Source organism: Eleutherodactylus coqui, chromosome 6 (genome assembly GCF_035609145.1).
Source record: "Eleutherodactylus coqui strain aEleCoq1 chromosome 6, aEleCoq1.hap1, whole genome shotgun sequence".
Classification (NCBI taxonomy): domain Eukaryota; kingdom Metazoa; phylum Chordata; class Amphibia; order Anura; family Eleutherodactylidae; genus Eleutherodactylus; species Eleutherodactylus coqui.
Genome location: NC_089842.1, coordinates 37,444,856 through 37,467,487, shown reverse-complemented (window position 1 = coordinate 37,467,487; position 22,632 = coordinate 37,444,856). Strand labels below are relative to the sequence as shown.

Here is a 22,632-nt window from a genome sequence, read left to right as displayed (position 1 = left end):
GCAGTCGTTCACTTATGAATGACTGCCTGTTTATTGTGAATGGATGCAGGCAGGTTGGAACGATCCCCGCCTGCTCCATTTACTGAGTGGTGCTCATTCATGTGTAAAGGCACAAGTCCGATCATCGCTGTTCCCGACAGGTCGCCCCGTGTAAAAGTGCCCTAAGCTCTGCCAAGGAACGGGCTGGAATATAAATATATATATATATATATATATATATATATATACTACAATAATGGCTGATTGGCCAGCTGGGAGAATCACCTCCCTGACAACCAATCAACCATCAGATAGTAGTTAACTAGTCAGCACCCAGTGTAACCCAAATAACAGGGCTCATGTGCCGACGCCACAGTTACACGGGCAGCGCTGACATTGTAAGACTCGCTTTCATGCCAGAGTTTAGAAAAAAAGACGGCTGAGAGGCGACCTAATAACTATGTATAAATATATCGGCTAAGGACTACTCGCTCGAGTAATGTGCCTTAGCGAGTATACTCGCTCATCTCTACTTCTAAGGCTACGGGCTCGCCTGTGTGCCCGTAGCTTTAGAAGCAGAGATGAGCGAGTATACTCGCTAAGGCACATTGCTCAAGTGAGTTGTCCTTAGCCGAGTATCTCCCCGCTCGTCTCTAAAGATTCGGGGGCCGGCGCGGGTGACAGGTGAATTGCGGCGGGGAGCGGGGGGAGAGATCTCCCCTCTGTTCCTCCCCGCTCTTCCCCGCCGCCGGCACCCGAATCTTTAGAGCCGAGCGGGGAGATACTCGGCTAAGGCACTACTCGCTCCAGTAATGTGCCTTAGTGAGTATACTCGCTCATCTCTACTTAGAAGTCTTCTCTAGTCTTCCTTCAATCATGATAAAGAGTAAGGGTGTACTTACATGGCGATTTTCTTGCACACGTTGAACGTTTTTACATTTGTGTGATTTAGTCCCGTTATGCGGCTACGATTATAATGGCATTATTACACTAATTGGCCATTCCAATGACCGGGGCCGTGGTTGCATATTTTTTTGCGCGTGCAAACATACAACGCCCCGATGTGCAGAAGCGCAGCACAAGTATGCATACGTGCGTGTGAGTCTGGCGTTTGACTGGGAATATACGGATCGCATGCCACTCACAATCATGTATTATACCCTATAAATGGCGGTTTCAGGCGAACGAATTGGTGGCGGCATTTCTGCACGTGAAAAGCTCGCCTGTATAACACAAGAAGCGATGCGTTTGATTTCAATAGGTTCGTTCAGATGAACGAGTTATTTCCGCGCCAAATCTTCTTACGAGAAAAGATAGGACTTGCCTTAACTTTGTCCATGTTATGCAGAAAGACTTTCAAAAAAGGGGGGGGGGGTTCCCTCTGTACAACGCAGGCAAAAAAAAGACAGCTCGCCCTAATTAGGCATTTAATTGCCATTCTATTCCACTGGAAGGGCGTAATGCGCAAGAGGCTGAGCTGGCATTTCGATTGCAAAAAAATGAACTATATGTTGACTCGTACGTATCAGCCTATTTCTTGCGATCTCCCAACTTTATTCATGCGCAAATACGTTTCGTATCGGCGACTGTATTTGCACAAATGTTCATCTGAAACCGCCCTAAGAAAGGCCGCGTGTGTGGCCGTATCCTCAGCCGTAGTACGCGCCATAATTGTAGATGCATCGCCTGATGTAGAGCACAGAAACAGCCGCACTCTCCGATATGAATATTTAACGAGCCTTTGCCCCAGTTTCCTAATTGTTCTATGAAGAGCGACATCTTGTAGCGGCTCGTGACGCTCGCATCTCAAGCAGCCGCAGAGAGGAAAGGAAAAAGATATTTCCGACAAACTAATGGACACAACTGTGAAGCGCGCAAAACCTAGACGCAAAGCGCTCAACCGTTTCTCAAATCAAGACGATTAGCAAAGTTTCTTAATTGTTTTTTAATTTCCGGCTCCTTCAGACGAGTGTATTCACAAATACGCACGTGTCGGCGCAACAAAGGGGTTGATTTGTGCGCATCTGCGCATAGTACTGTACTTTTTGGTGCACACAGGGACTGTTCATTTGCATACTACACCCCCGCCCTGATTTAAAAGGCTCTTTATCCTAATGATGTCCAGATGTGTTCTTTCCCTTGCGGTTTTGCGCAGCGTATTGCGCGTGTCCTTACATATTGCACGCACATTTGTGCACCTCCCATAGACTTGTGTCTGCCTGTATTCGCCCTTAGACGCATTGGTACAGTAATTAAATGCTGCAAACGTGAACAGTCCGAGAATGCAAATGTTTTACTGGATTCACACAATTGGATTTGCGCGCATAGTTTGCGTGTGCAATTCTGTCATGCAAAAAAAAATCCCCAACATGTACTATTTGCTCAGGGATGGAGAACATTCTGAAGTCATGAAACCAATTGGACATTTCAGTGGCTGAGAGCATCATTACGTATTTTTTTGCACATGCAAATGCATACGAAATGCGCATTAAAAAGTGCGTTGACATGTGCACAAGTACATACATGCTTGTGTGAATCCAGACTACGGGCTTATTTACACGTCTGTATATCAGTTGGGTTTTTGACGCCCGGCCGATATACGTTGTCCCTTTCTGCAGGGGGAGGAGTGCACTGAGCTCCCAACCCTTCTCTGCCCTTTCTCCGCCCCCTCTCTGCCCCTCGCCACTATTTGCAATAGGAGGGGGCAGGAAGGAGCGGAACTTAGCTCGCCCCCCTACCGTCACGCCCCTCCCATTGCAAATAGTGGCGAGGGCGGAGAAAGGGCGGAGAGGGGGGCGGGAGCTCAGTGCACTGCGCCCCCTGCAGAATGGGACCATGTATATGAATACCCGGCCGATATACGGATGTGTGAATAAGTCCTAAGGCTGGTGTCACATAGGTATGAGCACATTTATGCACACATTTGCGTCACGTATTTATTTGCACAATGGACGTTGCGTATTTGCTCGCGCACATGCATGTTTTATTGTACTTTTGGAGAGTGCAAATAGTGCACTCAAAAAAACACGCAACCGTGGTCCTGTTCATTGAAATGGGCTGTTAGGTTAATTAGTTCAAAATGTGCTATTTTTGTGCGTAAAAGCATAGCAAAACACAGCATGCTGCATATTTTTTGTGCAAAATGTGCTTAAAAAAAACAAACCCATTGAAATCAATAAGTTCTATTCACTGCGTATTGCGCTCGCAAAACGCTGCACAAATACGTTCATGTTATACAGGAGTCCCCTGGATGAACGGATCCATCTCATAATGGTCTCTAGTCTGCTTTCTCTGCTCGCCCCACCACCTGTGCTAGCGACCCTCTCCCCTCACACCTCCTCCGAGCCCTCTTCCCAGGTGTCATCAACCACCTCACCACCATTTTCAACCTCTCCCTGACCTCTGGCATTTTCCCCTCCTCTTTCAAACATTCCATCATAAACCCTCTGCTAAAAAAAACGACCCCTGACCCAACTGATGTTGCCAACTTCCGACCCATCTCCAACTGCCCCTTCATCTCCAAACTACTAGAACACCTGGTCTATTCCCGCCTCACATGCTTTCTCTCTGTCAATTCTCTCCTCGACCCCCTTTAAGGCTAGCTTCCATCCCCTCCACTCGACTGAAACCACCCTCACAAAAGTGTCTAACAACCTGATAACGGCCAAGTCAAGGGGCGACTACTTCCCACAAATGTTCCTTGACCTCTCCACTGCGTTTGATACTGTTGACCACAACCTCCTCCTCGATATGCTTTGCTCTAATGGCCTGAAGGACACTGCTCTCTCCTGGTTCCCCTCTTACATATCTGACCGCACCTTCAGTGTCTCCATCGCTGGCTCTACCTCCTCTCCATTTCCTTTCACTGTCGGAGGTACCCCAGGGCTCAGTTCTTGGCTCCCTTCTCTTCTCTATCTATATAGCCCCAATTGGACTCACTATTCACAGAATTGGACTCCAACATCATCTCTACGTTGATGACACCCAGCTATACATCTCTTCCTGTGACATCTCTGCACCTTTCTTTCAATATATCTCCGACTGTCCGCTGTCTCTAACACCAAGTCCTACCTTTTTCTGAAACTCTCAAAAACCGACCTTCTTGTTTTTCCACCCTCTACCAGCCGACCTGCCCTCAACATCTCCATATCAGTAGCTGGCACTACCATAACCCCGAGACAGCATGCCCGCTGCCTTGCAGTTACATTGGACTCGGACCTCTCCTTCACCCACTCATCCAATCTCTGACCCGAATATGCCACCTGCACCTCAGGAACATTGCAAAAATCTGTCCATTCCTGACCACGGACACGCTAAAGACACTCGTTGTCACTCTCATCCATTCCAGACTCGATTACTGTAACTCACTGGCCTTCCCTGCACCAGACTCTCCCCTCTCCAATCCATACTAAATGAGGCAGCTAGACTCATCTTCCTATCCAGGCGCTTCTTGGACGTCTTAACACCATGCCAGTTGCTGCATTAGCTGTCCACCCACTGTAGAACTCAATTTAAACTCATCACCCTCACCCACAGACCTCTCCATGCCGCAATACATCACCTCCCTCCTGTCCATACATCATGCAATCCGCGCACTGCGCTCTGCCAACACAGTCAGACTAGATGTTCCCCTAATACGAACCTCACATGCTCACCTCCAGGATTTCAGCAGAGCAGTACCGACCTTATGGAACGCTCTACCCCAAGACATCCGGACAATCCCTGATGCACAAAACTTCAGCTGTGCCCTAAAGACTCACCTCTTCATAGAAGCATACAACTCTACTGATTTAGTCCCCCACCCTGAGATTACTCCCATCATGTACCCTCTCTGCCCCTATACCTCCCGTACCTACCCATCCCGCCCTGATTGAGCTCCCCCATGCATCAAAGCGCTGCAGAATAAGTTAGCGCTATACAAATAAAGATTCATTATAATTAAACCAAACTGTGCCGAACGGACCCCATTGACTATATTGGGGTCTGTTCAGTTCCTGCCTCTGTCCAACATTGTCACCGGATGAAAAAGCCCAACGTCTGCGAACAATGATATCAGGTTTACTGGAACACGAGAGAGATGTATCCGTGTGTCCTCCTTGCTCACAGCAGAGGGATTATTGCTAGCAGCTCTTTAAATACACTTTGTATTGACATCTGATACAAAGTACACCAGCGGCAGAAACACGAGCCTCACAAGATGCATTACTAATGTGCATTACTGACATTACTGCGGGTGCTATCAGCGCCTGAACCACTGCCCAGCTGGCACCCCGGCCCCTAGTAGTGCCAACGGCTAATGCAGCAAACTGTGATGACAGAAGATCCGCAGATCTTGATAAATGGAGGATTATTTCAGGTCCCGGATTGTAAATGAGATAAGTGTTCCTTTAGCACTAGACAATGATCTGCAGGGCGCCAAGAAGGCGCAACTACTGGCAGTATTAACCCCTTTGGGACCAGGACACTCTCTAGGGATGTGCTGGTTTTATGACCCTATTTTATTTTCTTCGGTTACCAAAAGTATTTTTGCTGTGTTTTTTTTCCCGTGACATATAGGGCGATTTTTTTTGCAATTTTTTTTTTTAGTTTTATTAGGGGTAAAAAACTAGAAAAAAAGTTTTCTTAAATTCATAGTTGTTCATTTTTAAAATTGGTATATTTACACTAAAATAAAGTACAGGAATGGGTTCCTCATATAATATGTATAGTTTTGGATTCCATGGCGCATATGGCGATGGTTTAGGTGAGTGTCAGCAGTTTTCTTCTTTAATAATATATATATATATCTTATTCTGTATTTCTTCCCACACTTTTCCGCTGTACCTAGGACTTCCATAGGAGCCGCCTCCATAAGAAGAGCCCCAGTTACGGGGAAAACAGCCCCCTGTAGTAACAGTAGTCTCTAACAGATCTGATCTGGGTCTGCTAGAACTCTGCAGCTCTGCTGTGACAGGGGGCACTCGGGTGTCATGTGAGCATTGGGTCAAATAGCAAGAGTAACACTTTCACTTTCTCTCTTCACTACATAGCACTCATGGAGAGCTACAAAGCCTTTAAAGGAGAAAGCAGAAGTGGTTCAAGACAGCCGAGGAACCAACCTGCTCCTGCTAAATTGCAGCAGCAGGAGTTTTAATCCTGTGCCATATTTTTACCATCAAGCAGGGAAAAAGCCCAGGGTAGATAGATATGCGATAGATAGATTACATACATAGAAAGATAGATACCCCGGACTACTTCTCTGTGTGAAGAGAGCAGCACAGCACACAGACGCGGCCGCCGTATGCTGTGTCAACAGCAGGCAGGAGCAGCAGGTTGATGATGACATCATCATCCTGCCCCACTCCGTGCCGTGCATCTGCCTCCCTCCTTCTCTTCTCCTCTGCTTCGGCTTCCTCTCCGGCTTGCACTGTCAACTGCACCGCATCAATCACGCGCCTGCAAGTGCCTATCACCCACCTCAGTGATAGCACTCGGGGAAGCCCGCACCTGCTGCTCCCACCTTCCTATTCTACTGCCTCTTGCAATCTCCTTGTGTCTCTTGTATTAATTACTTCACATAGTTTTCTGTCATCTGGAAATATTGATATTTTACTGCAAAATCCTTCTTCCAGGTCATAAAGAAACAATAAAGAGGATAGAACCTAAAACCGACCCCTGTGGTACCCCACTAGTAATGGTGACCCCTCCAATCCTGCCTCCTATGGTACCCCACTGGTAACAGAAACCCATGTCATTGTATGCACCATTTATAACCCCCCTCTGCTTTCTATCACTGACCAGTTACTTTCCCACTTACATACATTCTCACCAAGGCCAAGCATTCTCATTTCATATACCAACCTTTTATGTGGCACAGTATCGTATGCTTCCGAAAGGTCCAGATACACAAGATCCAGTGACTCTCCCCGGTCCAGCCTAGAACTTACCTCCTCGTAGAAGCTGATCAGATTGGTTTGACAGAAGTGATCTCTCATAAACCCGTGCCGATACGGAGTTATACAGCTATTTTCCTTGAGGTCCTTCAGGATAGCATCTCTTAGAAACCCTTCAAACATTTCACCCACAATATAAGTTAGACTTGCTGGCCTGTAGTTTCCAGGTTCACTTTTTAACCCCTTTTGACTATTGGCACTACATTTGCTATGCGCCAATCCAGTGGAACCAACCTTGTCACTATAGAGTCCTGTAAAGAAACAACATTACCTAATTTCCTTAGAACCCGGGGTTATGAAGGTTTTATACATCCAAGTAAGGCTGGGCTTACACGAACACATCTCGTAGTGTGCTGGGTGAGAGATATTTAGCGCGGGACTCAGGCCATATAGTATCTTGTTGTGTATGCGCACATAATAGACGCCAAGATAGAACATGCTGAGATTTTTCTTGCACACGTATTTTGTACAATTCATGTGAGTACTTACATGGCTGCCTATGTGAGATTGGTACAGCATATTCGGCAAAATTGGTGCTGATATTCCGCTGCTGAAAATCCACATTATACCACTGGTGCAAATTTTGACGCAGATTTTGATATTTATCTGCAACAGACTTCATCCATTTGAAAGGGTGAAATCAGCTGTGGATCCGTGTCAGAATGCACGCCAAAATATGAGGATTTTGATGCAGATTATGGTGGGGATCTGAACCTAAATCTGCTGCGTGTGAATGTACCCTTTCATTTTTTATTTATTTCTAGATAAATTGTTAAAAAATAACCCTTGACTAATTAAATAGTATAGATGATTGTAATAGAAGGGGTCAATGTGGTGCTTCTATTGGGGATCACAGAATCATAGCATAGAATGGTAGAGTTGGAAGGGACCTCTAGGGTCATCGAGTCCAACTCTCTGCTTAATGCAGGATAAGGACAAGAAGGGGTTAAAGTGGTGTTTCAGATGTACTGCTCAGCTTATCTCTCCTCTGATCTCTGTAATCTGAAGTAAATTTACAGTCATTAAGGGGTTAAACAAGAAGTGCTAAAAGCACTACAGTCCCGTGGCGTAGTCTTTACATTCATCTGGCTCCCCTTTCCCACGCTGTCACCTGTGGAACTCAGTGTCAGCGGATTGATCTCAGAAGGCTGTGCATGCACACTAGCATAGAGAACAGTACGTGCATGCGCACACAGCAGACTCAACTCTGCAGGCTGTGAATGCACACTACCATAGAGAACAGTACGTGCATGCGCTCACAGTGGACTCATCTCTGCAGACTGTGCATGTGCACAACCATAGAGAACAGTATGTGCATGCGCTCACAGTGGACTCATCTCTGCAGACTGTGCATGCGCACAACCATAGAGAACAGTATGTGCATGCGCACACAGCAGACTTATCTCTGCAGGCTGTGAATGCATACTACCATAGAGAACAGTACGTGCATGCGCTGACAGTGGACTCATCTCTGCAGACTGTGCATGTGCACAACCATAGAGAACAGTATGTGCATGCGCACACAGCAGACTTATCTCTGCAGGCTGTGAATGCATACTACCATAGAGAACAGTACGTGCATGCGCTCACAGTGGACTCATCTCTGCAGACTGTGCATGCGCACAACCATAGAGAACAGTATGTGCATGCGCACACAGCAGACTCATCTCTGCAGGCTGTGAATGCATACTACCATAGAGAACAGTACGTGCATGCGCACACAGCAGACTCATCTCTGCAGGCTGTGAATGCATACTACCATAGAGAACAGTACGTGCATGCACACACAGCAGACTCATCTCTGCAGGCTGTGAATGCATACTACCATAGAGAACAGTACGTGCATGCGCTCACAGTGGACTCATCTCTGCAGACTGTGCATGCACACTATCATAGGGAACAGTATGTGCATGCGCACACAGTGGACTGTAGACTGTGCATGCGCTATAAGCAACAGTGTGCGTGCACAGCCTGCAGAAATGAGTCCAGGTTCCATGGGTGACAGCACAGCAATGGGAAGCCAGGTGAGTGTAAAAACATCTCCAGACTCCTTGCAACCAGCCCTAGGAGCACTATAACTTAGTTTATGTGCTCATCGGTGGTGGCAAGTTCACCCTAAGAGGCAGCCATTGCTGATTGAATAAATGTCACTGACCCAAATATAATGTCATTTAGACTCAGGCATGTATAAGGTAGAGTTTAGAGATGAGCGAGCACCAAAATGCTCGAGTGCTCGTCACTCGAGTCGAACTTTCAGTGATGCTCGAGAGTTCGTTTCGAGTAACGAACCCCATTAAAGTCAATGGGCGACTCGAGCATTTTTGTATATGACTGGTGCTCCGCTAAGGTTTACATTTGTGAAAATCTTAGCAAATCACCAAAGTCATGTAAAAAAACAGAAATGGATAGGGCAGGCGAGGAGCAACATGCAGGGCTGCATTTCGGGCTCCGAGGTCTCACTATTAAGCCACAATAGTGGCAAGAGTGAGACCCCCCCTCCCCCCCCCCCCCCCCCGCACTGTCAGCATAACGATCGTTCTCCTCTGCCACAGCTGTGGCAGAGAAGAACGATGTTAGCCCACTGAATTCAATGGAGTCGGCAATACAGCCGGCTCCATTGAAAGCAATGGGCTGCCGGCGAGCGCGGGATGAATTTTCAGGAACGGCTTAAAAATATAAGCCCTTACCTGAAAATCATCCTAAAATGTGTAAAAATAAAAATAAAATCCCCGCCTGCTGAATGATCTGCCTCTGATTGGTCACAGCCTCACCAATCAGAGGCAGCTCTCACTCACACCCATTCATGAATTCATGAATGGGTGAGTGAGTGCTGCCTCTGATTGGTCCCTGCGCTGAGTCAATCAGAGGCAGCACTCACCCATTCATGAATGGGTGTGAGTGAGAGCTGCCTCTGATTGGCGAGGCTGTGACCAATCAGAGACAGCTCATTCAGCGGGCGGGGATTTTAAATCCCCGGCTGGTGATAGATCAGCAGTTCAGCACCACAGTGCAGGGAACAGCAGGAGAAGACGCGGCTGTGCCCCGGCAGCTGAAGGGAGGTGAGCGGCTCCATTGAAGAGAATGCCTGCATGTTTATTCTTTTTTACACTAAAATCTTTCTTTTTCAGGGAAGGGCTTATATGTAAAGTCCTTCCCTGAAAAGGAATGCAGGGAGCCAGCAGGCCATTGTTTTCAATGGAGCCGCTGGCAGCAGCCGCAGCTCCATTGAAAACAATGCATGCATTCCCTATGGTGCACGCATGTCCTATCTTTGCAGGCACGCACCTGCAAAGTACGGACATGTGCACACCCCATAGGGAATGCAGTGTTGTAAATACAAGCGTGCTTTTGTGCGTGCGTATGCACGCACCAAAACACACTCGTCTGAACGCACCCTTAAGGATGATTTTCAGGTAAGGGCTTATATTTTTAAGCCCTTCCCGAAAATTCATCCCGTGCTCGCTGGCAGCCCATTGCTTTCAATGGAGCCGGCTGTATTGCCGGCTCCATGGAATTCAATGGGCTAACATCGTTCTTCTCTGCCACAGCTGTTACAGCTGTGGCAGAGGAGAACGATCTTTATGCTGACATACTTTTATTTATTTTTTTTACACATCTTAGGATGATTTTCAGGTAAGGGCTTATATTTTTAAGCCCTTCCCTGAAAATTCATCCCGCGATCACCGGCAGCCCATTGCTTTCAATGGAGCAGGCTGTATTGCCGGCTCCATTGAATTCAATGGTCAGTGCTCGTTTAATCGAGACGAATACCGCGTGGTGCTCGTCTCGAGTAACGAGCATCTCGAGCACCCTAATACTCGAACGAGCATCAAGCTCGGACGAGTATGCTCGCTCATCTCTAGTAGAGTTCTAATAGCAGGTTGGAGGGTGCGGTAACGTAAATTACTCACTCATTCCTCCAATCTCTGGCATCGAGTCTTACTAGCTCTGCCTGCACTTTTATAATCCTGTCATATAGATTTCTATATTTAATGCCTCATTGCATTATATGTATTACCGTGTTGTTGGCCAGTCCAGGTTCTTAGCCCTTGCTCTGGAGGCTGCATAGCAACATATAGGATGTGGAAGCAACCATGACATGATATGGCGTAGACTGTTAAGGCAGCAGAATACAGTCTTAAGCTCTCGCTCACAACCTGAAGGTTGCAAGTTCAGTCCTGCATGGTTCAGATAGCTGACTCAAGGTTGACTCATCCTTCCGAGGTCGGTAAAATGAGTACCCAGCTTGGTGGGGGGTAATAAATAAATTACATGAAAGTACTGCGGAATAAGTTGGCACTATACAAATAACAAGCTTTATTTTATTTATTTTGTGGTCCACATTTCTCAACAGTTGAGATGTGACCCCTGGGACCATGACTAACCCTGAGAACCAGGGCGCCTAAAAAAAATGTAAACCCAAACGAGCATGCATGGATGTTTCGATATCTCCCATAGAATATAATAGACATCAACTTGAATCAAAGTACCGTAAAGCCTTGTGGTCTTGGGATGGTGCCACGATGCCTATACGTTGGGCTAGTACAGCTCTACCCACAGCCACAAGCTGAAACCCATAAATCACAAGTAAGCTGATATGTTCTGTATTGTAGCTATGGTCATTTGTAGTTCTTACATAGGTTATTCACCAATCAGCAGTATATGGAGTGTCATTAGATCCTTCCATATATTAAATGGATGTTCTTTTCTTTTATATGCTTTACATTGTATTTCCAACCTTCAGTAAAGCTGTACTGTATAAATGTTGCACTGCTGACCATCTTCTAGACTCACCTGTGAGGTTCTTCCATGCTTTACAATATCTTGTAATAAAACATGTTGCAGTGGAGATGAACATGCTGGAAGCAGGCAGGTTATGCTCTTCATTAATGCAAGCCTAGCAGCTGCTGTGATGCCATTTCAGGGAGGGGTTACAGCTGGACTCGGGCATAGCTATAGGGGATGCAGAGGTAGAAGTCACTACCGGGCCCTGAAACACCAAGGGAATTCAAAGGCTCCTCTACCACATAAGAACCAACCAGTATTATAAATGGCACATGATAGGTAGGGGGCACTGTTATACATATTGCATTGGGCCCCAGGAGTTTTTAGTTAAGCCTCTCAGCTGGACTAATCCAGAATCCCACAATACACTACAGTGTGATACTTATGAAATATGCAACACATGCACTAACAAGTTTATCTTCTTTTTCTGTCTCCCCCTTGATGTATTTGTCCATCTCATGGTGTCGTTACTTCCCCCATTACTTGTCCGTTATGTTGTCTTCCCCTGTCTGTTGTAATTAAACTTTTTTTGTGGCTGATTTGTCCCCGTGTTTTATTTTTTATACTTGATGTGTCTTGTGTTTGTTCCTATTGGCTTTCCTTTTGTGAAACTATTTGCCCGCTCCTTCCCTGTCCATTTGGTTCATGTACAACCCCCTTGTCCCCATGTGCCGGTGACCTTGTATAGTGGGAGTCTGCTCATCTGTGTGCGTTGAGGTCCCTTCCGAGACGGAGGCCGTCCAAGGAAACAATATGACCTTACTGTGTATCTCCTGCATGCAGAGAGAGGAAGTCTACGCCATCACCAACGTGGAGTGGTACTATCAGCCGCTCGATGGAAACCGATCCCTTGTATGTATTATACCGCCAATCTACATTGTTGTCACCCGGGGGGTCTATTAATTGCTATCATCGTGTACTTCATGCTGGAGAGACTCTATGGGTCGCTTTTCCTGCATTACACTAGGATAGAAATTCTCAAAAGCAACAAAATATCTGCAGTCTGTAAAGAATTTTCACGAATACATAAACTTGCTTTTGTCATTAACCCCTTAAGGACACGGCCTATTTTGGGCGTATGAGGGCTTGTTTTTTACATGCTGAACTGTAGCTTATTGGTACCATTTTTGAGTTCATATAATGTATTGTAAAAGTTTTTTTTTTTTTTTTTTTGGAGGGGACAGAGGAAACAAAAACACATCAATTCTGCCAATTTTTTTAGTGTGTTTTTTTTACAGCTTAAGGGCTTATTAAGACGACCGTATATCGGCCGGGTATTCACGCCGAGCCGATATACGGCATCCTTCTCTGCAAGGGGAGGAGGCTGGAAGAGCTGGGAGCAGTGCACTGAGCTCCCACCCCCTCTCTGCCTCCTCTCCACCCCCTCTCCGCCCCTCAGTACTATTTGCAATGGGAGGGGGCTGAGGGGGGTGGAGCTAAGTCCCGCAACTTAGCTCTGCCTCTGTCCCGCCTTCTCTCATTGCAAATAGTGCAGAGGGCCGGAGAGGGGGCGGGAGCTCAGTGCACTGCTCCCGGCTCTTCCAGCCTTCTTCCCCTGCAGAGAGGGACGCCGTATATTGGCCGGCGTGAAAACCCGGTCGATATACAATCGTCTGAATAAGCCGTTAATCATACAACATAAATGACATGATAAGTTTTTTTCTGCGGGTTGGTACAATTATGGCAATGCCAAAATGATTTATATTTTTTTAGGTTATTCCACTTTTGCACAAAAAAACCTCCTTTTTTTTTGCATCACTACATTCAAAGTCCCATAACTTGTTTACTTTTCCATGATACCATATTGGGCTACATACGGCTTTTAAGATCACTTTTATTGCATTACTTTGGGAGATGAAAATAACAAATTACATATTTTGAGCTTAAAAAGACAAACGTGTCTCAGTCCCAATATGCGGCGGTGAAAATCACAGCTGCATGATGGGAGAAAACAAAACCAGTACCCAAGAAAGTTTTTTTTTCAACTTTTTTACTATTTTTATTTTTTGTTCCTGTAGGGGATTTGAACCTGCAAATCTATGATCACTATGAGGGTGCATTCAAGCGAACGTATATCGGTCGGGTTTTCACGCCCAGCCGATATACGGCATCCCTCTCTGCAGGGGGAGGAAGCTGGAAGATCCGGGAGCAGTGTACTAAGCTCCCGCCTCCTCTCTGCCCCTCACCACTATTTACAATAGGAGGGGGCAGAACGGGGGCGGAGCTAAGTTCCCGGACGTAGCTTCGCCCCCGTTCGCGCCCTCTCCCATTGCAAATAGTGGCGAGGGGTGGAAAGGAGGCGGGAGCTCTTCCAGCTTCCTCCCCCTGCAGAGAGGGACGCCGTATATTGGCTGGATGTGAAAACCCAGCTGATATAAGATCATCTGAATGCACCCTAATAATGCATTGCAGTGCTTACCGATGCGATATTCTGGCGGCCATTTGCCATGGCGACCCATCGGCCCTCCCTGTGTGAACCCCTTATATGCTGCAATCTACATTAATTGCAGCATGGAAGGGGTTAACAGCAGGGATCGGTGCTCGGATTGCTTCCTGCTGTTGCAGTGGGTGGCTGGCTGTCAGTCACAGCAGGCTCTCGTCGGAGAATGGTGCAGGCTCAAAAGCTGAGCCCACACTATCCACAGGACATATGTTAACTTTCTGATGCGATACGTGCCACCCAGCCAGGATGTAAACTTACCTCCTGTGGCATTAAAGGGTTAAAGAGGTTGTCCAGGGTTAGAAAAACATGGCTGCTTTCTTCAAAGCACAGCTCCACCCTTGTCCGTGGGTGGTGTCTGGTATTGAAGCTCAATTCCCATTGACTTCTGTGCTGCAGATTTCACCCCTTGGGGCTAGTTCACATGAATGTCATTTTGACGCAATGTAGGCGCATCAAAAAATCACGCCTCAAAGAACCAATGGTTTCTTTTAGACGAACATTTTTTTTTTTTTCAAATCAGTTTTTATTCACATTTTTAATATCATATAACAAGGGAGGGGAACAAATACAAGTAAACTCTGGTACTGCTAAGTAATGCACAAACCGATGATATAGAGTGCAGGGCGTCTCGCTCTCCTACCCGTGCCATCCAATCAAACGACCCAGTTAGGGAACCGCCAATTAGCACGTCCCCTTTTCTATTCTAGGCAAGGATGACAGCCAAGGAGTCGGGAGGCCCTCTTCACATCACGACCAGAGCAGGATAGCATTAAAGTATGGAAGAGGTGATGGGGTAGTCGAAGGGGAGACAGGGGCGGGGAGAGGGATAGGGGAGTACGGGAAGTGATACCTTGTTAGTTCAGTTCACTACTGCCAATACGTCCAGGAGTCTCAAATCGCGCCACGGAAACCAGATTTCCAAAAATTTGTCATACGAATTGTTTTGCCAGCTCGCCAGCTCCTCCAGATTATAGATCATGTCGACTCTTTCCTTCCATTGAGAAAGGGAGGGAGGTTTCTCGCACCGCCACTGCAATGGGATCAGCGCCTTTGCTGCATCAACCAGATGTGCTATTAACTTATCCCTACGCGGGTGGAACGCGGAGGACGTCTTCCATAGAAACATTATCTCCGGGGTGAGGCGGAAATTCTGTTTAATCTTTTCCAGCACCTCCACTACCCCCCTCCAGAAAGGTGCCAACTCCTCGCACGTCCACCAAATATGCAAATATGAGCCTGTTTTGTCATTACACCTCCAGCATCTATCGTGGTCCGCCAACCCATACGCACGCAACCACTGGGGAGTCCTGTACCATCTTATCAACAATTTATAATGCGATTCCTGAGCCAGAGCGCATGGAGAGAGCCCATATGAGGTGTAGAGGATGTTGTCTACATCTTCATGTGACAATGATATGCCCAGCTCTTTTTCCCAGGATACCAGGAACCCTGGTTTAGCTGTGGGATGTGGTGCAATAAATTGTCGACGAATGTTGGAGATTTTTCTAGCTTTTGAGCCGGATTCCATTAGGGAACGCTCAAAAGGGGTCCGCGGTCTGGTCGATCTATGTATCCTAACAAATTCTTTCAGAACAGTTTCAACTGTAGCTCTAAGGAGAAAGGAAGGATTCCACTCCGGGAGCAGCGAGGTTAATATTTCCCCTGCCGGTAAATGTGCTAGGTTCTGTAGTTCTCCTATTGTAAGTTCTTTGAATTTCGTCCAGACCGCGGAGGAGACTGGGTCTAATGATAGATCCATCAGTCTATAAATGAGGTTCAACGGAGAAACCGGGGAGGGGGTAGGCGCTAAGATTGCTCTTAAGTCATCCCACACCTCGCATGGGCCTCTCAAGAGGAGGTTAAATTCTCCGGATCTATAGCTATTCCTTTTAGGGTACCATAAATCCGCTTGGGCTCCCCTGGTGCTATTGGCTGTGGCTAATTTAGGTAGAAGGCCATCCCTTTTAGGATGTACTAAGTCCATCCAATAGCCTAGCTGCGCGGCCCTGTAATAATCCTGGACATTCGGGAGGTCCATGCCACCCTCACGTCTTCTTCTAATCATTAGGCTATAAGCCAGCCTCGGCCTCTTCTGTCTCCAAACATAGTTCGTAAACATCGAACGTAGTGTTCTGAAAAAACTAGGTGGGAGGTAGATAGGTATCATCCTAATCCTATACAGGATCGTTGGCAAAATATAAGATTTCAATATGTTCCTCCTTCCAAACCAGGAAATAAACGGTATATCATAATTTGTTAGTAGCGTTTTGACCCGGTCTAGGAGAGGAACAAAATTGGTCCTATATAGGTTTTTGAGCTTCTTGGGAATCTTGATACCCAGATAGTCTAAAGATGTCTCAGACCATGTGAAGGGGGAGGCATCCTTGCACACCACGTACCTTGAGTAGGGGATAGAGATGTTAAGGGCTGTGGATTTCTCAAAGTTGATCTTAAAGTTTGAGAGTTTACCGAACTCCTTCAGAAGATCCACAAGTCTAGGAAGGCCCGTTTCTGGTTTTGTAACTAGGAAAACGACATCATCTGCAAAAGCCGCCACAGAGAGGAGCATGTTTCCAATTGCCAAGCCCGTTATGTTGGGGTCCTGTCTTACTTGTAGCAACAGAGGCTCCAGGGCCAAGATAAAGAGAGAGGGGGACAGGGGGCAGCCCTGCCTTGTTCCATTTTTGATGTCAAATGCCGGTGATAAGGAGTCATTCACCTTCAATCTGGCGTAGGGACAGGCATAGAGGGAGAAGATAGCTAAGACGAACTCTGGCGGGATATTATAGTGCAGCAGCGTAGACCTCATGTATCCCCAGTCAACCCGGTCAAACGCCTTTTCGGCGTCCGTTCCTATGAGGGCCAGAGGGATATTGTGGAGTTGGGCGTAATTTACCGCGTGCAGGAGCCTTCGGCAGTTATCCCTGCCCTCCCGTCCTCTCACGAACCCCACCTGTTCTGCATCAATTAACTTGGGGATAAATTTGGACAGTCTCTCCGCTAGTAGTTTCGCCCATAGCTTGACGTCCAGGTTGATTAGGGATATGGGCCTGTAGCTGCTACAGAGGGCCGGGTCTTTATTTTCTTTATGAATTAAAGTTATCACTGCCTCTTGTGCCTGTCTGGGAAGAGAAGCTCCCGCCAGGAGAGCATTGAATAATGAGGTCAATCTGGGAATAAGTGTCAGTTGGAAAGTTTTATAATAAGGCAAGGACAGACCGTCAGGACCAGGACTCTTATTGGGGGGGGATGCCGCTATTAAATTTTTGATCTCCTCTTGTGTTACGGGTGATAACAGGGAGCGGGCTTCCTCATCCGTTAGTTTTGGCAGGGGTAGCCGCTGCAAGAAGGTATCAATTAAATTTTTTGATTTGGAGGGGTCGTCGGTAAGGTGATGAGGTTGGAGATTGTATAAATCTGCATAAAAGAGTTGAAATTCTTTGGCGATCCCTGCTGTGGAGGTGACTATCTTCCCCGTCCTATCTTTTATAGATGAAATTGTATTTTTAGCCCGAGCCTTTTTAATTAGTGCCGAGGTGAGCTTACTCCCCTTATTGCCTTGGATGTACACAGTGTGCCTCCAGTAAAGATGCTTTTTATTAAATTTAGCGTTGAGGCATAACCTTAGGTCATTCCTCAGTTCCGTTAGCTGGCTTAAAACCGACTGTGTTTGGGAGAGTTTAGCTTTTTGCTCTAGTTTGGCGATCTGTATAAGCTTATCATCGATTTCTTTCTGGGCTTTCTTCTTGACCCTGGAGCCTAACGCTATCAGTAGCCCTCTGACATACGCCTTATGGGCCTCCCACACCATAGGGACACTCACTTCTCCTTGGGAGTTGATCTGGAAGTACTCCTCAATTAGGGCGGAAAGAGCAGATGTATCTTCCTTATTATCTAACAAGGAGGCGTTCAGCCTCCATCTCCACTCCCTAGGACGCTGGTGTGCAGGCTGCAAAGTTATATGTATTGGTGCGTGATCTGAGATGGTGGCCGTATCTATTATTGCCCCCTTCAGCGATGTGAGGAGACTAGAGGAGATCATCAGGTAGTCCAGTCTTTGAAAAGTACCGTGCACCTGTGAGAAGAAGGAATAATCCTTGTCTACTGGGTATAATAGGCGCCAGGCGTCTATCAATTCCAACTCCTGTAGTTTTTTAATCAGTTTCTTCAGCTTACGCTGAGAGATATGGGAACGGCAGGAGGAGGAGTCCAGGAGAGGATTCATGGTGAGGTTCAGATCACCTCCCAGGATTATCTGTCCTGTTGCAAAGTTTTTTAGGACTTCCAACTGTGCTACCAGCCACGTTACCTGGTCAGTATTCGGTGCGTATAGGTTGGCCACCGTGACTCGCAGGCCATTGATGGAGCCTTTTAGGTACAGTACTCTACCATCACCGTCTGTGTACTGTGAGTCGCACACAAAGTTGACGGATTTGTGGAATAAAGTTGACACCCCCCTGGAGGCCGATGTGGCGTGTGTGCTGTGGAAGTGCTGTGGGAATGTCTTACCTTGCAGCGCGAAACACCTGTCCCCCTTGAAATGCGTCTCCTGAAGAAGTACTATTTTCGAACCGTATCTCCTGAGGAGCTGGGCAATATTATGTCGCTTCACCGGCGCGTTGAGACCCCGGACATTGAACGAAGTGAATCGCAGGTCGTCCATTAAAGATTACTCAAGGTGAACAATGAAGAAAGAAAAACAATTAGTTATGCACAGGTATCTTCCTTTGGGGATAGGGGGGGGGGAAGAAGGGAGGTGAGGGGAAAGCCGAAGGTAAGAGGGGGATGTGATACACAGAGAATAAAAAAAAAAGCGCGGTACAAACAATAAAGCTTAGAAATTTACTTATAATATCAAACAAGGTTGCAATTAACTAGGCTGGAAAATTCAGCCAGAGGGTCTGATGTAAATCAGAGCCCTCTCTTGGGGGCGAGCCAATTAGGTGTTGCCGTGGCAAGACCTGTTCTACAGCTATAGGTAGTTGGCTTGACCTGACAGGCACGGTCGGGGAACCTGTCTCGTTGGGGAAGTAATTATTACAATAGATCCAGTACAAACGGGTAATACTGTGCAATTCTCGCTATAGTAGACACCACTATCAATATCATCTCCATCTTATTCGCTAAGCTGTCACACTACGAGATCTATAAACGTACGAACAGGAAAGTTGGGTGGAGGGTCACCCTCAGTCTCTAGCATGGGACTCAGCTTCCGGACTCTGATAACGTCGTCGTCTTACCGCCCGGACCCGGCAACCCCACCTCCGAGTGGAAACGGATAGCCTTTCAACGAGCTTCCATGTTAAACTCTCCCTGGAGTGGGTGCCGCGTCAGGCTCAGAGCGCCGGATATAGGCGAGCAACAGACTCGCAATAACAAAACGCAGGGAACATATCCTTCCCCTAGGGAGCTCAAGTGTCCAACTTATCCAGATCTTCCCTTGATTTCTTTTTCTTGCCCCTGGGGGACTTATGACTTGTAACTGGCAGCCAAGTCTCTGGCGTCGGCATCACAGCAAACCTTGGAAGCTCCGGTAGCGGCATCCAGCTCGGTACTTCCACGGGATCGATATTCAGTAGCTGCCAACACTGCTGAAGCTCTTCAGGGGTACGGATGTTTATTTTGCGGCCCTGGTGATTTATTCCCAGACCAAAAGGGAATAGCCATGCATACTTTATCCCATTGCTTTTTAGCGCCTCCAATAACGGTCGCAGCAAGCGGCGTTTGGCCAAGGTGGACGGGGCCAGATCCTGATAAATTTGTATATCCGCGTCCCCAAACTTTAAGTCCTTAGAGACTCTTGCGGCTTTAAATACGTCGCTGGTATCCGTAAAGGAGAGGATTTTGCACACTACGTCCCGCGGGGGGTCAGATGCAGGGGGCAACGGTCTGAGCGCTCTGTGTATGCGTTCAATACAGATGGCTGCTGCTCTGTCCTCCCCAAGGAGCTGACTAAAGATGGTTTTGGCCACTTTGTTTAAACTTTCAGCTGCCCACGACTCCGGGAGCCCTTTTATACGGACATTGTTCCGTCTATTTCTATTCTCAATATCCTCCTGGAGTATTAAGGACTTATTGATCTGGTTGTGGTGCTCTCTGATAGCTTTTTCCATGTCAGTAGCGTGCACCGTAATGGCTGCCGCCGTGGACTCCAGCTCCTCCACCCTGCGGCCCATGTTTTTCAAATCTTCTTTAATTTCTAATAAGTCTGCCTTCAAGGGATGCAGAGCCTGAGAGAATAATTCCCTCATAAAGCTCCTAGACACGTTCTCTCCCTCCTCTCCGTCTGATGAGGCCCCCTCCTCCCCCTCCTTACTGTGTGCTGCTGCGGTGTCTGTTGCCGGCGCCATCTTGGACAGGGGACGAGGTGAGCGGGCGCCCCGCTCCTTGAGGTAGCGCTGCATGTCCGCTTGTCCCCGGGCGGCTCTGGGGGTGCTCTGCGCTTCCCCTCCCTTCTCCTTGCCGGTCTTCCCCATTTTGGTTGCTTCTGCTAGCTATTACAGGTCCCCGCGGGTGCCGGTGAGACGGAGCTCCGGGCTTAGGACTCCATCTCCTGCAGCGGTCAAGCCACGCCCCACCAGACGAACATTTTTTGATGCGCGCCAAAAGATTTTTTTTAACGCTGATACTTCTTTCTGTTAAAGGATAGAACTTGTCCTATCTTTTGACGGCACAACACGGGAAGCTCCAATAGACTCCTATGGGAGACAATGCGAACTGGCCGGCAAAGTGAGGGAGGGGGAGCAGCATACTCGCTAATACCAGCCGTGACGTGCTCACGACTAATATTTCTCACGCGATTTAACACTCAGATAGCTGCGATGTTTTAGCGCGCGGCTACCTGAGAGTTAAACTGGCGCTGCAAATCTGCTGCTAAAATTGAAATGCTGTGATTTAGGGCAAAAAGGTCAGTGTATGGATACTGGATTGGCTTTCAATATCCAGTCATTGTTACAAGGCTTGTATAAAGAGTCTAACATTGACCTGCAAGAATGCTGTCTTCCAATAGGTGGCGCTGTGAGGGTATTATTCTATCTCCCATATTTGAATATTAGGGCAAAAACACACAGGCTTATGTGCAATTATGCTGCTACGGAGCATAGTAGCGCATGAACAGGGTTTTTCTTTACTTCCTTGGCCATTGAAGCTTTGCACCATAGCGCAGGTGTTTGCAAAAACCAGCAGGAGTACAGGTGCTGCCCGCTCTCCCCCACATGGAGTATTCACTACAAGTCCTATCTTATCTTGGGCGTAGTAACGGTTTCATGATTATCACATTTGCCTAAGGGCACAAATACACGCCCGCGTGAAGAAGCCCTTAAATTCCGTACCAATTAGCCCATATCAAACTTAATTGGCCATTAAATTGAAAGGGAACAAGCATGTGCTTTGGCGTGCACGCACAAGAAAATACAGCAAAATGCGCACAGGCATGCGCAAAAGTACAACGCTCATTGTGCGTATCTGCAGCACCAATGCACACTTAAATACTTAAGTATTTGCACGTGTCGCATTTTTGTGGACCGAACGTTGCTTTTTTACATGCGCAGCAGCGTATTTTACTGTACTTCTTTTGCGCGCAAGGCATGTGCACAAAAAACATGGCTAATTAGTCTAATGAGTTCTTTTCCCTGTGCAATTATGCAGCGCTTCACGCATCTCCTCTCGTATTGTGCGCAATTTTGCTTATTCCCATTGACTTCTAGGAGAACTTTTGGTGCGCAGATAAATAGAGCTCGCTGCTTTTTTTGTGCGACTGAAATATGCAGGAAAAATACGCACATGTGAGCGAACCTATTGCAGTCAATGACTTCTATTCGCCGCGTATTGCGCACATAAATCCACGTATAAGGCCGGGCCTATTCTGGGTGCATTTGTGCACCAAAGGGCCCCGTAGAAGTCTATGAGAGCGCCCGAAAGCGAGGGGATGCGCAAAATATGGCGTGCAAAAAAACACATCTGGAATTCGGTAGGCTACATAACTATTTTAAATCCGGGAGAGGGGTGTTGTGCGCGCGTGTGAACAGGCCCTGCGTGCGCAAATACGTTGCACTGAAGGTGCATATGCTCATGTCAAGGAGCCCTAAGGATGGTCTCACACCAGCGCATTTGTGGGCGCAAAATCTGTGCACGCAACTCGCACGAAATAGAACCCATTGACTTCAATAGGGTCCTTCACACGTTTTTTTTTTTTTTTTAAGCGCGAGGAGAAAAACATGACCTCTATTTTTGGGCGCAATTGCGTACCAAAAGCCCCATCTGCACAAAATTGCGCACAGAACTACACAATTTCACAGGGTTAAACAATGCCACCTGGGTCTACTAGGTCAGCTGACCGGCCTACATGTCAGCTTATCTGCCCACTCAAACATGGCAATGGTGGGACTGCGCCAATGTGAGTGGTCCCGGTCGCGAAATAAAGTACAGTTAAATGTACCAATCAGGTTCACAAAAGCCTCCGATCGTGCGTCCTGTATAGCGCCTATACGTCTT

General features: G+C 47.1%; 1 protein-coding gene across 2 annotated transcripts in view; it reads left to right on the top strand.

Moving 5' to 3' along the window:
• The window catches only part of SCN3B (sodium voltage-gated channel beta subunit 3), a 36,317-nt gene that overhangs the window by 3,742 nt on the left and 9,943 nt on the right, over nucleotides 1-22,632 (top strand). Inside the window, exons 1-2 of one of the 2 annotated variants that reach the window (XM_066606606.1) lie at nucleotides 6,698-6,714; nucleotides 12,385-12,548. In XM_066606606.1, coding sequence (XP_066462703.1) covers nucleotides 12,450-12,548 — 99 coding nt within the window. In that variant the 5' untranslated portion in view covers nucleotides 6,698-6,714; nucleotides 12,385-12,449. Of the gene's footprint in view, nucleotides 1-6,697; nucleotides 6,715-12,384; nucleotides 12,549-22,632 lie in introns of those variants that run through there. The other variant, XM_066606605.1, reaches the window with a different exon arrangement.